The sequence below is a fragment of the Gymnoscopelus microlampas genome (genome assembly GCF_963454915.1).
Source record: "Gymnoscopelus microlampas genome assembly, chromosome: 10".
Taxonomy (NCBI): Eukaryota; Metazoa; Chordata; class Actinopteri; order Myctophiformes; family Myctophidae; genus Gymnoscopelus; species Gymnoscopelus microlampas.
The window spans coordinates 21,126,794-21,144,250 of record NC_139947.1 but is presented as its reverse complement, the minus strand read 5'-3'; the positions used below and the strand labels follow the sequence as shown (position 1 = coordinate 21,144,250).

The 17,457-nt window shown below is 43.8% G+C and overlaps 1 protein-coding gene across 4 annotated transcripts in view; it reads right to left on the bottom strand.

Moving 5' to 3' along the window:
* Window positions 1-17,457, bottom strand: part of mtor (mechanistic target of rapamycin kinase) — a 161,870-nt gene that overhangs the window by 25,364 nt on the left and 119,049 nt on the right. For 2 of the 4 annotated variants that reach the window (XM_084070366.1, XM_084070367.1), the window contains exons 35-38: window positions 12,193-12,318; window positions 8,285-8,449; window positions 5,512-5,627; window positions 179-296 (exon numbers count right to left, since the gene is read on the bottom strand). In XM_084070366.1, the coding sequence (XP_083926492.1) occupies window positions 179-296; window positions 5,512-5,627; window positions 8,285-8,449; window positions 12,193-12,318 (525 nt within the window). The remainder of the gene's footprint in view (window positions 1-178; window positions 297-5,511; window positions 5,628-8,284; window positions 8,450-12,192; window positions 12,319-17,457) is intronic. The other 2 variants (XM_084070368.1, XM_084070369.1) reach the window with 1 other exon arrangement.

The following is a 17,457-nucleotide window of genomic DNA, read 5'->3' as shown; positions in this document are numbered from 1 at the left end:
GCCTTTATTGACAGGAAATGGGGAGAGAGATGGGGGAGTGACATGCAGCAAAGGCCGTCAGGTTTGGGACTCGAACCCGCAACGCGCCGTCAGGCTACTTCAAAGCCTATAGGTGCTCGTGGCGGGACAGCGACAAGAGGTTCAGAGGCGGTAGTCGAAGAAGCAGTAGGGGACTGACCTTGTACCAGTTGCGGTCGTGCTCTGTGGAGTGGCTGTAGTACTGCAGCACCTTGGGGATGGTGCTCTCGTTGATGCCCTGCAGGCTGAGCTGCCACTCGCCAAGCTTCAGGAAACATCTACACAGGAAGGAGGGGGCGGGGGGGCAGAGACACAACCAACAGTTAACAGTTATCAGTTAATGGTTCCCAAGCGGTGTGCCGAGGCATATTGGTGTGCCGTGAGACAAGTCTAAGTGTGCCATGGGAATTTGCGACAACCATACATTATTATTGCAACGTACTGCATATATACAGTATACTATAAAAAAAGTATTGAATATTTTTAATTAACTATATCAATAAAATAAAAAACTGCAAACACATAATTATTGCGCCTTTATTTTATGTTAAACTAAAGTTTTCACTGCTTTTTAATACATATTTAACCCATTGAGACCTGAAGCCGATTCGACATGTCTCCTGACTCTCAACAGTATTCTCAAAAAACGTATGTTTCTATATCAGTGGTGCTCAATCTTTTTCATGTCAAGGACCCCCAAAATGATATGTATTTGGCTGCGGACCCCCATCAAAATATGTTGTTCCAGGGACCCCCCAAAAGCAAAGATTTGAGTTAAAAATGTTTGCTTTAAAAATATATATATTCAAAGATTTGCACACATTTTCACGATTTTTCAAAAATAGCAGATCTACAAGCTCATAGCGCGGCACTCGGTGCCGCGCTATGAGCTTGTATATCTGCTATTTTTGAATAGCCCAAAGTGTAAAATAATGCTTTTTAGCTCAAATCTAAAAATGACACAGTTCCAGGTCTTAATGGGTTAAAGACCCTCCCTTTTCTAGACGGCTGGCTTGCATGGCGCCACGCCGTAAAAAAATAAAACAAAAAACATCTTGCTATTAGTGTTCCCAAATACATCAAACAATTATCGCTTGCGGCGAGTACATTTATAGTTTGACTAATTAGCTGGGCTGCATCAATATTTATCAAACCACATGTTAACAGCGCGAAAGCTAAGGAGGAAAAATTATCCCTCCGCAAAGATCCATCGACACAAGTGATATGAATATCAAAATGCTTTTTCAGGCCAAGAGTGGTGTCTCTTTAGTAAAAAGTCAATAATTCTGTGGTTTGTAAGAAGACACCTTGTGACGGGTTCCACAAGCAATACAAAATGCAGCATTAAAACCACACTTCTGCCAGCACGGCTAATGGAGGGAAGAGTTGGCAGTGACACTAGCCCTGGATTTATACTTGGTTGCGTGGAGGCGTCACGCACCAAAAATAGCAGATCTACAAGGTCACAGTGAGCCATCTTTGGTGCGCGACCCCCCCGTGCGCAAGTACGGTATAACTCAGGCTTCACAGCACTGCAGGGCAGTCCATTAAGAAAGAGAGAGAGAGAGAGAGGAGGATGATGATAGGAGACTGGGATCATATCACATAGGACATTTATTGAAGACATGATTACCAAAGGCAACAGTGCGTTCAGCTACTGAAAGGTTTTTGGGATCACACACTGTACAGGGTCATTCAATTATCCTCACTGCCACACGCCCCCCCCCATATTCCACCAGACTTCTGGGGTCATGTGGCAACATGGGGGGGTGGTGGTGGTGGTGGTGGGGTGGGGGTTCTTAGCTCCATCCATCACGCTAAACGACGCAGGCACTTAAGTCAAACACTCCATCTAGCCACGTTTGTCTGGGGGCGGAGAGAGACAGGCGGGCTCGGGGTGAGAAGAACACGTTTTTGACCGAGGAGCTGGCGAGCGCCACCATTCATCAGCATGCGGTCTGCGGGCACGCCCATTTTCGGTTTGCTCCCGCCAATAAATCGTCCCGTCGCACTGTTATGGATTACGTAAGTTTCTGCTGAGTGTTTTACCATGTGACCGTTGTACAGTAAGCACTGATGAATGATGATGAATGTTTTGGAGAGGAGGGGGGGGGGGGGGGTATACGTATGTTTGTGTGTACAGTGGATGGGGACAGGTCATTAAGCCTGTGTGGTGGTATGTAAAGGAGATGGGGGGGGGGGGGTAAGGGGGCCTATATGTAGGTCTGTACAGGGAACGGCAGCCTGGTCGCATAAAAAAAATCTAGGAAAGTGTAGAATTTCTCTCTGTGCGAATAAAGATTGTGTGCGTGTCTGTGTGTGTATGTGTGTATGCATGTGTGTGTGACTGTGTGAGAGAGACAGAGAGAGAGAGTGTTGACCAGGTGTGCGCCATTCCACTCTGTCGACCTGTATTCCAGAAAGTGTGTCAGCACGTCTGGTTCTGACGAAGATTATACAGGTATGTCTGTGTCCCCCTAAACATGCATTCCTAAGCCAGTGTCCCCCCGTTTACAGAAATACTTAAAATGCTGGTGTCATGCTTGCTTCTTGTCCCATATGATTTAGAAGGCATGACGGCCTGTACATTATGACTATGTTTTGTGTGTGTGTGTGTGTGTGTACGTACATGCCTGATTTATGTACTGTGTGATTTGCCGTCTGATGCTTAAATTCATGCTCCATTAATCACATCACCAGATGCTTTTGAAGGACATCTGGTGATATTCACAACACATCACGGATGTGACATGTTGTGAGCTTCTAGATTGGCCATTTTCAGAGCGTGACAACTAAGCCCGTCACAATTATTACAAAATCGCCTGATGGCAATTATTTGACTTAATCGCAATAATGTCTCCATAATTGTGAGGAAAACTTCCATTCACCTGTATACAGCTAGATTAAATTAATGGAAATGTCATGATATTTCCATCTTATTTCCAAGGCGTTGTCGACAGTCTTTTAACCACTTTCAACCTGGTATCCCTATTTTGGGCATTTCGGGCAACAAAAAAAAATACATATTGAACATTGTTCGTAAATGTTAACTCCTAGACTGCCAGAGTTTCTCTAGAACAGTCTGTAGCCTCTGCCAGTCTTTTCTAAGCTAGTACTTAGAAACAATGTTATTTTTTTGTCTGTTTATTTTTTAACATTGAAGTGAATGGAGCAGCAACTTTTTGGAAAATGTTATCTCCTGGTTCTTTGTGACGAACGGAAAAACGGAAGTGCCTGCCAAAAACGTTTATAACATTTTTTGCTATAAACGGCAATAGTTAAATTCTCAAAAACGTTTATAAACGTTTTTGGCAGGCAATAGCTAAATTCTCAAAAACGTTTATAAACGTTTTTGGCAGAAAATTAGTTAAAATCTTTTCAAAAATGGCAAAAAATAAAACGTGTTGCGATGCAAAATCTTTTGAAGAATACAATTATTAAGGCTGTGGCCTGTTTTGGGCATTGTAAATTATTTATTTTGATTATTGGTACTGGTACTGTCATTTCTTTGTATATTTCAGTAATAGGCTTTGAATAATTAAGTTATTTATCATATCTGCCCTGTGCAATTCTTGTTTACAAAGCCTAAAAGGCTAAACCAATATTCAATGTCAAAAACGATTAACTAAATAAACAACGACAATTAAATAAAACCACAATTCATTGTCGGGCAATAATTGTAAAGTAAACTTTCATGATCGTGACAGCCTTAGTCTCAACATCGTATGACGGGGCATATATTAGGCATACGGAATGTTCTTCTACAATCACAGAGATAAAAGGCAGCTTTGCATCTCTTTTTATTGTTAGTTGCTTGGCCACTGAGTGATCTAAAGTATGATGACAGGCTTCAGTCCAGCTGTGGCAGTTAAGGTAAAAAACTAAAAGAAAAAAGAAATGGCCCAGGGTGATTTGTTTATTTTTTATTATCTCCCAGACTGGAGGTGATTTAAATTTTGACCTTGGAGGGGAGAGCTTTGGGGATACCAGAGTAAATATTTTTATGAGCCCGCAGAGCGTGCAAACAACTTCCACTGGCTTTGAAGTCTTTTAGCGAAAACTTCTGCAAATAGAAAAACTTTCCATTTTATAATTACCACACACACACACAAACACAAAACAGAACACGATGCCGTGACTAAAAGATGTTCATACCGTTGTTTATGAACTCTAAAAGTATTAAAGTAATGTGCTAATATGCATGTCAGGCACTTTAACGTTTTGTTTTGACAGCTGTCTTGTGCTGCATGTATTCCTAATATGGGTGATGACAGAGGGAGGGTGCAAGCTCTGTGCCAGGAGGTGCCCGTTTGAAAGGAACATCACCCATGGCAGGGCTGTGAGTGCAGGTGCAGACATTCAAATTACATACCAGAGCAGCACCTGGTTTGTGTTACCTGAAGGCACGGTGCCATGTTTGGTTGGTGATAAGAACCTAGATACAGTACAATGCGGGCAATTGTGCCGACTTGGCAAAGTGAGAGAGATAGAGAGAGAGAGCAAGAGAGAGAGAGAGCGAGAGAGAGAAGAGAGAGAGAACGAGAACATGACGAGCTTTGGAAAAAGAAGAAGGGATATAAAGGGCTGTGGTCATGGAAAAGCAGCTGAATGCTCTGTACCGAACGCTCTGTACATGACCCTTCTTGTTTATAATTGGAGGGCAGAGAATGAGGCTACTTTTTCCCTGCATCAACTTGTCATGTTGCATTTTCACCGTCCTATCAGAGCGGGCGTATGGACGTTAAGCACGATTAAGTCAACGACCCCTGCACTCCCTATGACCCACTGGCCTCGTTAGTCCTGGTAAACGTGACTAACCACACACATTTACCATAACCACTTAAACCCTAAATACTTCGTCAAACGGAGTACCCCAGGGCGCTATACCTCGGTTTGCTAATTGTGGCCCTCTACACCAAATCTCTGACAAGCTCACAATGCATCGCAGCACGTTGTGAGGTTTTAGATTGGCTGTTTTCGCCAAAATACTCACCCCATAATTCCCTTAATGCGTTTTTACGCTCGAACAAGCGCCAAACAAAACGAGAACGAGTGCGACGGAGCTTATCACTGTATCCATCAAGAAAGAAGTGAACGTGTGGGGTTTCTTCACAAGCATCTGGTGATGTGATCAAACCCAAATGTTACGTTTTTTTTTCCCTTTTCGGTTTCTTTCGAAGGGTCCACAGTGTTGCCAGATTCTGTACAGTGTTGCCAGATTCTGTGAGAGAAACAAGCAACCAGGTCTAGGAAAACCAGCCCAAAAGAAGCGCCTATGGGCCACATGAGCACTTTCACATATACATCAGCTATTTGAAAATAGCAGATCTACAAGCTCACAACGCGTCGCGATGCGACGCGTTGTGAGCTTGTAGATCGGCTATTTTCAAATAAAATCTCGCGGGAAAGTATAATAAGCAGATCTGGCAACCCTGCTTGTGTATGGGGTTTGAATGTGTGGCTGTGGGGGAAGCAGGGGGGGGGGGGGCTGACCTGGCCATGAGTTTGTGGAGCTCCTGTTTGTGCTGCTGGTCCTCGGCCGCGATGGCGTGCTGCGCCTGCTGCTGCATCCCCTGGACAAAGTGCTGCATGTGCTGGAAGGCGTCGATCTGCATATGGGGTGGAAGACGAGGAAAAAAAACCCCCCCCCGGGTGAAGAACACATTAACCCAACTGTTCGGAGAACATCCCATGATGAAATCTTACAGGAGAGCGCAAATAGCAGATCTACAGCACAAGCTACACAATGAGCCGTCGCCCGCGTCGTGAGTTTGTGGATCTACTGTACTATTTGTGTCATACAATGAAGTATACCATATGCTGTGTAGTGCTTACTGTACGTGGTTAAGCGCCGCCCCTCCTGTCTTTATAAAATATTCAAACATTTATAAAATAAGGGACTTTCTGATCTAAATGACAGCCGACGGGAATGAAACAGCGGTTCAGCTCGCTCCAAAACAACTGGTTAGGTTTGACAGCTGGACTTCATGCTATCCTGTTGAGCACCACACGCATGACTGATGGTGTGACACTTTCTTGGTGGAAATAAACCACCAAAAAAAACCCAACTGCTCAAGAATTTGAGCGGCTCCAATTACTCGTCCTTAACCCATTAAGACCTGAGGCGATTCTTAAAAATGTCTTGTAAATCCCAACAGTATTCTGAATAAAAAATGATGTTTCTATATCAGTGGTTCTCAAACTTCTTTTTTCTTATGTCAAGGACCCCCAAAATGATATGTATTTTGCCGCGGACCCCCATCTCAAAATATGTTGTTCCAGGGACCCCCAGAAGCAAAGATTTGAGTTAAAAATGTTCGTTGTTTAAAACAATAGGTATTCAAAGATTTGCACACTTTCACGATTTTTCAAAAATAGCAGATCTACAAGCTCGTAGCGCGGCACTGCTATTTTTGAATAGTCAAAGTATAAAATAATGCTTTTTTAGCTCAAATCAAAAAAGTTACACAGATACGTTCCAGGTCTTAACGGGTTAAAAAAAAAAAAAAAAAGCAGAGGCACAAGATCACTTGTTGTTTGTACGTAACCTTGACAGCGGGGTCCGGCGTACATCAAGAGGGGCCGAGGAGCTACGGTACGGCGCGGTTCGGTTTCTAGTGTAACGAAATCCCCCCACAGTGGCAAGAATGACGAGTGACCTTTCATGTGCCAGGACTTTGAGAACGGAGGCGCCCTGCTGTTACAAAACACTTAAGCAGAGAAGGGGATGGGACCTCTTCTGGCTCTGTGTTTGTATGTGTATGTGTATGTGTGTGTGTATATGTGCGTGCGTGTGCATGTGTGTGTGTGTGTGTGTGTGTGTGTGTGTGTGTGTGTGACACATTCCTGCTTGGTGAGCGGTACAGCTGGTCTCCAGCAGCAGCAGCAGCAGCAGACATACCGCACTCACGATCACACTTACCTAAGTCTCTGTCAGACACTTCCCTAATGAGCTCCTGATCTCTCTGTGAGCCACAGCCCTGGCTACTTGACGTCTGCTGGAGAGTGCCACTGTGTGTGTGTGTGTGTGTGTGTGTGTGTGTGTGTGTGTGTGTGTGTGTGTGTGTGTGTGTGTGTGTGTGGGTGGGTCTTGGGGGGGGTTAACCCATTAAGACCTGAGGCAGCGTCTAAAAAAAAATCTAAATCCTAACAATTTTTCGGAAAAAAATATAAAAAAATAATTTTCACGGTTTTTCAAAAATAGCAGATATACAAGTTCATAGCGCGGCACTCGGTGCCGCGCTATGAACTTGTATATCTGCTATTTTTGAATAGCCCAAAGAAATCTAAAGTGACCAGGTCTTAATGGGTTAAGTGTCTGCGGGGTCAGGGAAAAAGGGGTGGGGCGAGGCGGATCAGACCCCCTGCTGACATGGCGGCGTGCGGTCGCCGCCACGAGACAGGAGTGACGTTATTCGTTTTCCTTTTTCCTTTCCTGTGTTTGACAGCCCCCTCTCTCCTCTCCTGCTTCTCTCCCATCTCAGGCCCTTTTCAAACACAAGCGTATCGCACCAATAAAACACTCTTTAACCACCGACACCCTCCTATGACAGAAATAGCACATCTACAAGCTCACAGCGTGCTGCTTGCAGATTGCCTATTTCCGCTGTACAACACCGGTGTACAGAGTGTGTATGTAAGCATACAGTATGCAGTAGGCCTAGGCTATTTTTGCCAGTGTGCACCTAAAACGACTTGCCCATAGTACGGACGGTGGGTTGAAATTGATTATGGTGTTTTTTTGCGTTTTATCAGACAATCGCGCTAAGATTTGGCAGCAGGGAAAAAGCTGTGCGACACGGATCGTGGGAGGGAATCAAACCCCTTGAGATGGTGAGACAGTCCTGCTACATACTAAAGCCTATACAACTTGTGCTATAACCACGCCCCCCTTCTGTGGCCAACGCGGAAGAGCCTCTGCCTACAACAACTGCGGGCTATCTTATAGTTTTGGACCGCGACGGAGGCGCGCCGTCTCAAGCGAACTTGAGCCACATGAGGCACCACCGAGCGAGCTAAAGCGAGCGAGTTGCCGTGCCGAATGTCGCGAAGTTCGCTTGGGCCGACTCGGCGCCGTCCGAGTTATGCACCGATAGGGACAGAATCGTAAATCGTGTTTTGGCGAGAGCGTTTGCCCCAAGCGTATTGGGCCAATCACAGCGCGTCCTTGCACAAGTGGTATAGGTTTTTGGGATCACGCGTCTGGCCTAAACTTTGCGGGGTAAAGCACGTCAAGCCCCCCCCTGAGAGGAAGCTCAATACGAACCATGGGGACGGGACGGTCTCGGTCTGCTCCTACCGTGCGAGCACTCTTCCACATGTACTTCATGTAGGCATAGGTGACGTGGGGGTGCACGGTGGGCAACGGGTGGTCCAGCTGCTTGGACGGGTCCACTCCCAGCAGGAGCACCAGGGTTTTGTGGGCCAGCGCCTGGAGAGAACACAAAAAAGACAAGACCGTCAGAAAGATGAAAGGGAAATGTAGCTGATTTTGTTCATACAGTAATGCTGTGTATGCAGTGGTGGAAAAAGTACTCAAATTCTTTACTTAAGTAAAAGAATAAATACTGCAATATAGAAATACTCTGTTAAGTAAAAGTCCAGAATTCAAAACTTACTTGAGTAAAAGTACAAAAGTATTGGCATCAAAATGTACTAAAAGTACTAACATATTTGAAAATAGCAGATCTACAAGCTCACAACGCGTCGCGTTGCGACGCATTGTGAGCTTGTAGATCGGCTATTTTCAAATAGCCTAGGTATACAATAGGGCTAAAATGGTTAATGTATGTTTCATAATACCATAATTTACATCTGAAAAGTAACTAGTAACGGGATTCACATAGGAACGATGAGGCTCCAAAGTGGTTCTCAGACTTCATGTGTCAGACTTCAGACATGTGACAGACAACGTCACATCAATTGTCGGGTGACTACAAATGTGGGCCAGGTTTCACTGCGATGAGAGCCCCATTGACTTCCATTATAAAATTGAAGTCAAATATTTCAAAAAGTTTTATGTGAAAAGATATTACTGCAGACACTTATTTGGTCTACTGGGAGAGTGCACAGAAATGTGGCACTAAACGGTCCAGCAGATTGCAAGATTAGCTCCAGACTCAGACTCAGTCTCAGACAGATACAGACAGACAGACAGACAGATAGACAGACAGACAGACAGACAGACGGGCACTCTTATAGATGGCTAGACTCTTGCAGAATCACATCATAAAAATACCCTATGCTTAGGCTTTCTGTACAATGACGTCAAACGTGTCTTAACCTTGTGTTTGATGTCATCTGGTATACACTACGGTATTTCAAACATAAAAAGACGAAGACAAAGGGTATTTTCCCCCCCACACTATATATAATCTCCTCACTTCAGAACAATGGGATTTAGGTTCTAAATTGTTATTCTAATCCGTTCTAGATTTCCTGTGCAATGGATTAATGAAACTGAAGTGTGTAGTTTGGAGCGAAATGGCATTGCGCAGCACAAATCATTGTCTTTTAATAGACTAACATCTTATATAAACACAATTGACACTCTCACTTCCGTTGATTATAGGAACATTTTAATCAAAGAGATTCGTTGAGAATTAGGAGTGAGGGAGACCTCTGAATGTTGTGCGCCCGGCCCGACTAACGACATTTCCATTGCAGGGTGGCGGGCGCTCTTGTAAACAACCAAATGGATGATAAGGAATAGCAGACCTACAAGCTCACAAAGTGTCCACGACGCATTGTGAGCTTATAGATCAGCTATTTTCGGCGTGCGCGCAGCGAAGTATAAATTAGGCTTAAGAAACTGCAAATAATCGCCCCGGCGTTTACTCGGACTGGCGTTTAAACCACAAAATGGGGTTCCCGACCGCAAATTGCTGACGGGCTAATTTTTGGGGAAATGCGCCAAAACAAAAACTAGATTTGAAAAAATAAAAACGAGGCTGTTCAAAAGAAAACGAAAATAAACTGTATTGTGTGTTTACAAAACTCAATTAATTTCACCCATACACCAAGTGATCTGGGTGGATATGAAATCTGTCTTCCAATTCTTTAGCTGCACCAGTTTTAACTACTTAAGCCCTAAAACCCTAAAGCCCTAAACTTTACCCAAAAATAGATTATCTACAAGCTCACAACGTGATGTGGAGTGGCTGGTAAAGCCATTGCCAAGCCACAGACCTCCAAAGTGGAAGGGTGGTGTCTTATCAAACAGAGCAGTCATTCATCCACCCGTGCCTTCCTTCGTGTTTCATCACGTTCCCCCAGCAGCCGACCGGCTCCAAATCGGCCAATCACAGCTCTTTTCTCACTGACATCATGCCGGATGTGACTGGGGTGATTGCCAATGTGTGTGTGTGTGTGTGTGTGTGTGTGTGTGTGTGTGTGTGTGTGCCCGTCAGTGGTGGAAAGTAACTAAGTACATTTACTTAAGTACTGTACTTAAGTACAATTTTGAGGTATTTGTACTTTACTTGAGTATTTCCAATTTCCAATACTTTTACTTCTACTCCTCAGAGGCAAAACATTGTACTTTTACTCCACTACAATTACTTGAACACTTTAGTTACTAGTTACTTTTCAGATATAAATTATGATATTACGAAACATACATTAACCACTTTAGCCCTATTTTATACAGAGGCTATTTGAAAATAGCAGATCTACAAGCTCACAACGCGTCGCTTTGCGACGCGTTGTGAGCTTGTAGATCGGCTATTTTCAATAGCCGATTTGTACTTTTACTTTTGGTACTTTAAGTACATTTTGATGCCAATACTTCTGTACTTTTACTCAAGTAAATTTAGAATTCCGGACTTTTACTTGTAACAGAGTACTTCTACAGTGCAGTATTGATACTTTTACTTAAGTAAAACATTTGAGTACTTTTTCCACCACTGGTGCCCGTACGTGCATGCACTCGAGTGTCAGCATGCAAAAGGGCCTGTCTGCAATCTCGTACAATCAGTTAGAAAAACAGCAGGGTTGTGGAGGAATTATTGTGGCACTTTTACTGGGCACATAAGGGATACTGTTTCCAAACAGCATGATTGGGACGGCCTGTGCTGCTTTCATCAGTGAGAATTCAACAAACCGCCTGAAATTAAGTTAAGTTTCACGGCTAGGGTTCACTGCTGTGCCCGGCCCCTGGGCAAGGACTAATTTCCCCTTTTTTCTCGCTTTTGTTTGACAAGTGGGAGTTAATCATCTTTGACCGCAACTGAACAATGCATGAAATTATGCTCGGCCCGGGGCTGGCACAGAAGCCTCGGAGCTTTAATAACTATAATACGTCCCATTAAATCATGTTTCAAAGTAGTCAAACACAATTCAAACCTGAATTACAGTGCTATGGGTACATTTAGTTGGGAGTTTAAGATATCAAATAGAAGGTTATCTTTTATTAAAAAAAAGAAAACACTTTGCCTTAGTCAAAAAAATATGCGTACGATTCTTATCATAAATTCAACACATTGAGCATGAATCACATATTAGCCAAACAATTAAAATCTGATGTAAGACAAGTGGCATTTGTATGTTTTGGGGTTATTCCAGTTGGGTCCCTCGTACTCAACTAATTAACCCAGGGATTAAGCAACAGACCCCCAAATAGCCATAGTCTTTGACTGTGGCCCCTTATTGCGAAATGGCTTAAAAAAAAAGAAAAGAAACGTTCACCTCAGAATAGGGATTCTGGTAAACTACTGTAAGTATATAGGGTTTAAGTGGCTAAATGCTTCACACTTACAATGTACATTTATAGGCCAGTATTATACTATAAGTGCTGTCAATATAGTACATGTACAATTCCATTCTGCTAACAGTCACCTTTTCACGTTTTCTAGATTTGTCGTAATGTGTTAAACCTCTGAAGTTCTCCCTTATCTGTTGTCCTGCCTTTAAGTGGTAAATCATGTGATACAGTAGTAAACAGGGTCTCAGTCAGGGTTGCCAGATCTGCTTATTATAATTTCCCCGCAAGATTTTATTTGAAAATAGCCGATCTACAAGCTCACAACGCGTCGCATCGCAACGCGTTGTGAGCTTGTAGATCTGCTATTTTCAAATAGCTGATGTACATGGTCTCAGTACCCATGCTGAGTGTGGTCAATGTGATCTTTGTGGGGAAGGGCATGGGGCTTGTTTAATGTGTGTGTGTGTACTGACCAGGCGTCCGCTCTTTCCACAGAGACTGGCGTACTTGAGCCAGGTCCTCATGTCTTCATGGGGGTTGATGACCAGGGAGCGCACCATCAGAATCCTCTGCCAGTCCTCCACGATGCGCTGGCAACCCTACAGAGCAAAGAGACACACGCACACGCACACGCACACGCACACGCACACACACACACACACACACGCACACACACACGCACGCACACACGCACACACACGCACACGCACACACGCACACGCACACGCACACGCACACGCACACGCACACACACACACACACACACACACACACACACACACGTACACGTCACGCACACGCACACACACACTGTTAAAACTACAATACAGTACTTGTTTTAATTACTTAACCCCATGTAGCCTTTAGTGAATCACTAGAGTTACAACTATACTTTTGACCACCTTTTCTTATTTTTTAATTTTCTATCCCGCGATTTTTGGAACCCATTTTTTTTCACCCGGTGCCAATTTCCTAAGTGATCCTGGGCACTACACCAGCCCTACACCAGCGCTACACCAGTCCCCCGCAGCCTGGGGAGGCCAGGGCCGAGCTCATGCTTCCTTCAATGCATGACAGCCAACTGACCTTCTTGTCACCTGACAGGGGGGAGTTTGCCTGGTAGGACGTAGCGCGTGGAAGGAACACGTTATTCCAACCAGTTCCCTTCCCCTCCATCAGGCGCCCCGGCTGTCATGGGGGAGGCGGTATAGTGACCAGGATTACTACATGTTTTTGTGAGGGTATTAACTACCCTGGGAGACACGGGGAGAACATGCAAACTCCACACAGAGTAGGCCCTTTCGCCAACCCCACCTAGGGTATGGGCGCTGATGACGCGGAGGAGAGGACACGCCCCCAGCGCCCACAGCGTCCCCGGCGGGGATCGAACCCAGGACCTTCTTGCTGTGAGGCGACAGCGCTACCGACTGCGCCACTGTGCCCACCACCTTTTCTGTCTACACAAAAACTCTTCGGCAAAAATAGCCGACCTACAAGCTCACAATGCGTCGCGAGTGCGACGCATTGTGAGCTTGTAGATCGGCTATTTTTGGCTAATGTTCCCCCCAGAAACTTGGGGTTCAAGTGGTTAATCAATAAACTGTTATTTTAACCAGTCTGTATGATAGAGGATGTCAATACAATATAGCTAGCACATCTGCAGTGGTTGGAGGTGGTCTCCTTATGATCTTCCATTGAGACATTCAGACCCTGGTGCCTGAAGCTCATAAGCGCAGTATCTCCCCTGGCTGAGCGAGAATTGCCTCTTGGATTGGGGGGGTAGAAACTTGGGTCTCTCAAGCGAAAAGACCTGGGTTTGAATCCCTGGCAGGAGGGCATCAAGGTTACACATATTGCAGCTTTTAATTGAAGTCAGTGTGTAACAAAATGGAACCATTTGCACACTTTCGGAGTTAACCCATTGAGACCTGGAACTGTGTCATTTTTAGATTTGAGCTAAAAAGCATTATTTCACACTTTGGGCTATTCAAAAATACCAGATATACAAGCTCATAGCGCGGCACCGAGTGCCGCGCTACGAGCTTGTAGATCTGCTATTTTTGAAAAATCGTGAAAATGTGTGCAAATCTTTGAATATATATATTTTTAAAGCAAACATTTTTATGTTGGGGGTCCTTGACATGAAAAAGATTGAGCACCACTGATATAGAAGCATACGTTTTTCAGAAAACTGTTGAGATTTAGGAGACATGTAGAATCGACTTCAGGTCTCAATGGGTTAACGGAGGAGGAGCTTTAGGGAATAACAACACCACCAGTGGGTCACACACGTGAGAGGATGAGATGTGTGTGTGAGTGTGTGTCTTTGTGTGAGGGGGATCCGGGCTAACGATGTCCAGTGGGGGGTCAGGGCCAAACATGTCCAATGTAGGTCCCATGGGACCTACATGGTTAACAAGGCTGCTTTTCTCCCTCGCTCGAACACGTGCGTAAAAACCCACTCACGTGTGAAACACGACAATGTGCGCGTTAACCCATTGATACCTGGAACGCATCTGTGTCACTTTAGATGTCTTTGGCTATTCAAAAATCATGAAAATTATTTTTTTTATATTTTTTTCCGATTTTTTTTTAGGATTTAGATTTTTTTAGACGCGGCCTCAGGTCTTAATGGGTTAAGCGATGGCACAGCGTTCATATGCGATGGAACGACTCCAGTCTTTTGAGGCAACAGAGAACGAGTGTGTGTGTGTGTGTGTGTGTGTGTGTGTGTGTGTGTGTGTGAGAAACAGACAGAGAGAGAGAGAGAGAGAAAGAGCAGGGGGTTGAAGAGGGCTGCGGTGACTCCCTGACAGATGTGTGAGGTTAGCCACCGATAAATCACTTTGAGGGGAGGGAGAGGATGGGGGGGAGGGGGGCCGGTGGTTGACCAAGTACTCAGATTTCTTACGTAAAGTAAAAAGTAGCAATACCGCAACATAAAAACACTAAGTAAAGGGTCTGTATTCAAAATTTGACTCGAGTACAAGTGCAAAAGTATCGACATCAAAACACTTACCGATGCTTACTAAAATACTTTGATCTACATGAGCACGACGAGTCACATGCGAGGCGTTGTGAGCTTAATTGGTTAATGTATGCTATGTAATAATAATCTAAATCTGCCAATTTACTAATAATTAAATCTGCAAAGTACGTAGTAATTAAAGCGGTCAAATAATTGTAGTGCAGTATTCTCTTCTGAAATGTAGTGGAGTAGAAGCGTCAAAAAATGGAAATGCTCCAGTAAAGTAAAAGTAACAAAAAAAAAAGTACAGTACTTGAGTAAATGTACTCAGTTACCTGTCAAGCCACGGCTGCCCGTCTCTGCTGCGGCCATTACGGACCCTGCATGCGTGTGTTTGTTCAGGGAGACACACCCCCCCAATACCCTCCTCCTCCACCTCCTCAAACACTAACTTCATCTTTTTATGAACGGAAAACGTCACTGTGATCAAGGAGGCCTCATTTTACCACGCTGGGACATGTGTGTGTGTGTGTGTGTGTGTGTGTGTGTGTGTGTGTGTGTGTGTGTGTGTGTGTGTGTGTGTGTGTGTGCACGTGATGTGGACCTATATGTACCCCTCCGGGGAGACTTTGAAGAGAATGGAAAAACCACCTTGTTTGGCTGTTGTCACGGCAACAGGTGGAGTTAAAGGGAGTTGTGTCTGCGTGTGGAGACGTTGGCAGTCCGAGATATCAGAACCAGTGTGAAGTCCATGGAATGAAGTGGCTGATAGCTGATTATTATTGTTTTCTTTGTTTGTGTTAAAATATCTTTAACCCATTAAGACCTGAAGCCGATTCTACAAATGTTTTCTAAATCCAAACAGTTTTTTGAAAAAAAAAATATAAAAAATATTTTTTCACGATTTTTCAAAAATAGCAGATCTACAAGCTCATAGCGCGGCACTCGGTGCCGCGCTATGAGCTTGTATATCTGCTATTTTTGAATAGCCAAAGAAATCGAAAGTGACACAGATGCGTTCCCGGTCTTACTGGGTTAAATTAGTATTATTATTTTTTTAACGCCAAAATTACGGCAACAAAAATGAAAAACAACAATTCAGTACAGCCCACAGCATGATATTCTTGCCAGGGTGGAAAAAAGCATTTATTGTGGATAATCATGTGGTAGAAACACTGTCCAGAAACGACATAAAAGCAACCCGGCGTCTCTGTTTTGGGCACGGCATTGTATAGGCGAAGAAAACAGCTGATCTACACCACGTGCCAACCCTGTATGGCAAAGTATACAATAGGGCTGAAGTGGTCAAATGTATTTGAGTATGTCTGTCCATGGTGCCTGACAAAGTCAGGCCAATATTGTGCAGATATCATCTCCTGTCCAAAACTGTGACTTTTCAGGATTCAAATTCAAAAGCATCAGAAGTAGCAGATTTGCAAGTTCGAAGCTTTTGTGTGACACTGACCACGTAGGGCATTAACCCATTTAGACCGGGAAGGAATCTGTGTCATTTTTAGATTTCTTTGGCTATTCAAAAATAACAGATATACAAGCTTGTAGATCTGCTATTTTTGTAAAATTGTGAAACTGTGTGCAAATCTTTGAATAATGTATGTATTTTTAAAGCAAACATTTGTAACTCAAATCTTTGCTTCTGGGGATTCTACAAATGTCTTCTACATCCTAACTTATACTGCTATGATATCAGTGGTTCTCAAACGTTTTCGTGTCAAGGACCCTCAAAATGTATTTGGCCGCCGCCCCCCCATCTCAAAATATTTTGTTTCAGGGACCCCCAGAGATTTGAGTTAAAAATGTGCCCTTTAAAAAAAATATAAATACATACAAATATTAGCAAAACATTTTTTTTCAAAAATAGCCAAAAGTATAAAATATGGATAAAGTGGTTACACAGATGCGTTCCCGGTTTTAACGGGTTAATTTACGGAAAAACACAAAAAGTTAAAATACGGAGATAAGAGGTTTCTGCCCGACGGCATACGATATACTGATACGTCCTACACAGGGATTATGGAACACGTCATATTGAACAGAGCAGGGTGCCAGGATACCACGCTGTCATGCATAACCCATTAAGACCTGGAACGCATCTGTGTCATTTTTAGATTTGAGCTAAAAAGCATTATTTTACACTTTGGCTATTCAAAAATAGCAGATATACAAGCTCGAGCTTGTAGATCTGCTATTTTTGAAAAATCAAGAAAATTTGTGCAAATCTTTGAAAGTACATTTTTTAAAGCGAACATTTGTGACTCAAATCTTTGCTTCTGGGGGGGGGGGGGTCCCTGGAACAACGTATTTTGAGATTGGGGTCCGCGGCACAAATACATAAATAAAAATGATTTGGGGTCCTTGACATGAAAACATTTGAGAACCACTGACCTTTGCAACATATGTTTTTTTCCCCCAAAAACTGAAGACATTTTGTAGAATTGGAACCTCAGGCCTTAATGGGATAAACCGACGGCACATATCGCAGATCAAAAGAACCCGCCTGCGCGTCGCTGAACCCATTTACACTTCCCTCGGCGCGCACAGACAAGACGGTAGCCGCTCGAGCGAGCCGCGGTGTGATTGGGTTATATAGCAGCTGTAAAAATAACCCCCTTTGAAATCCATCTCAAAGCGCGGTTTCATATCTTGGACGCGTATTTAGGGATTTTTGTGTTGAGTTAGTGACATTCTTCCAACCGGCGGGCGATTTGTGGTTCTCCTGCGTTATTTTGACAGCGTTTTATCAGGTATGACT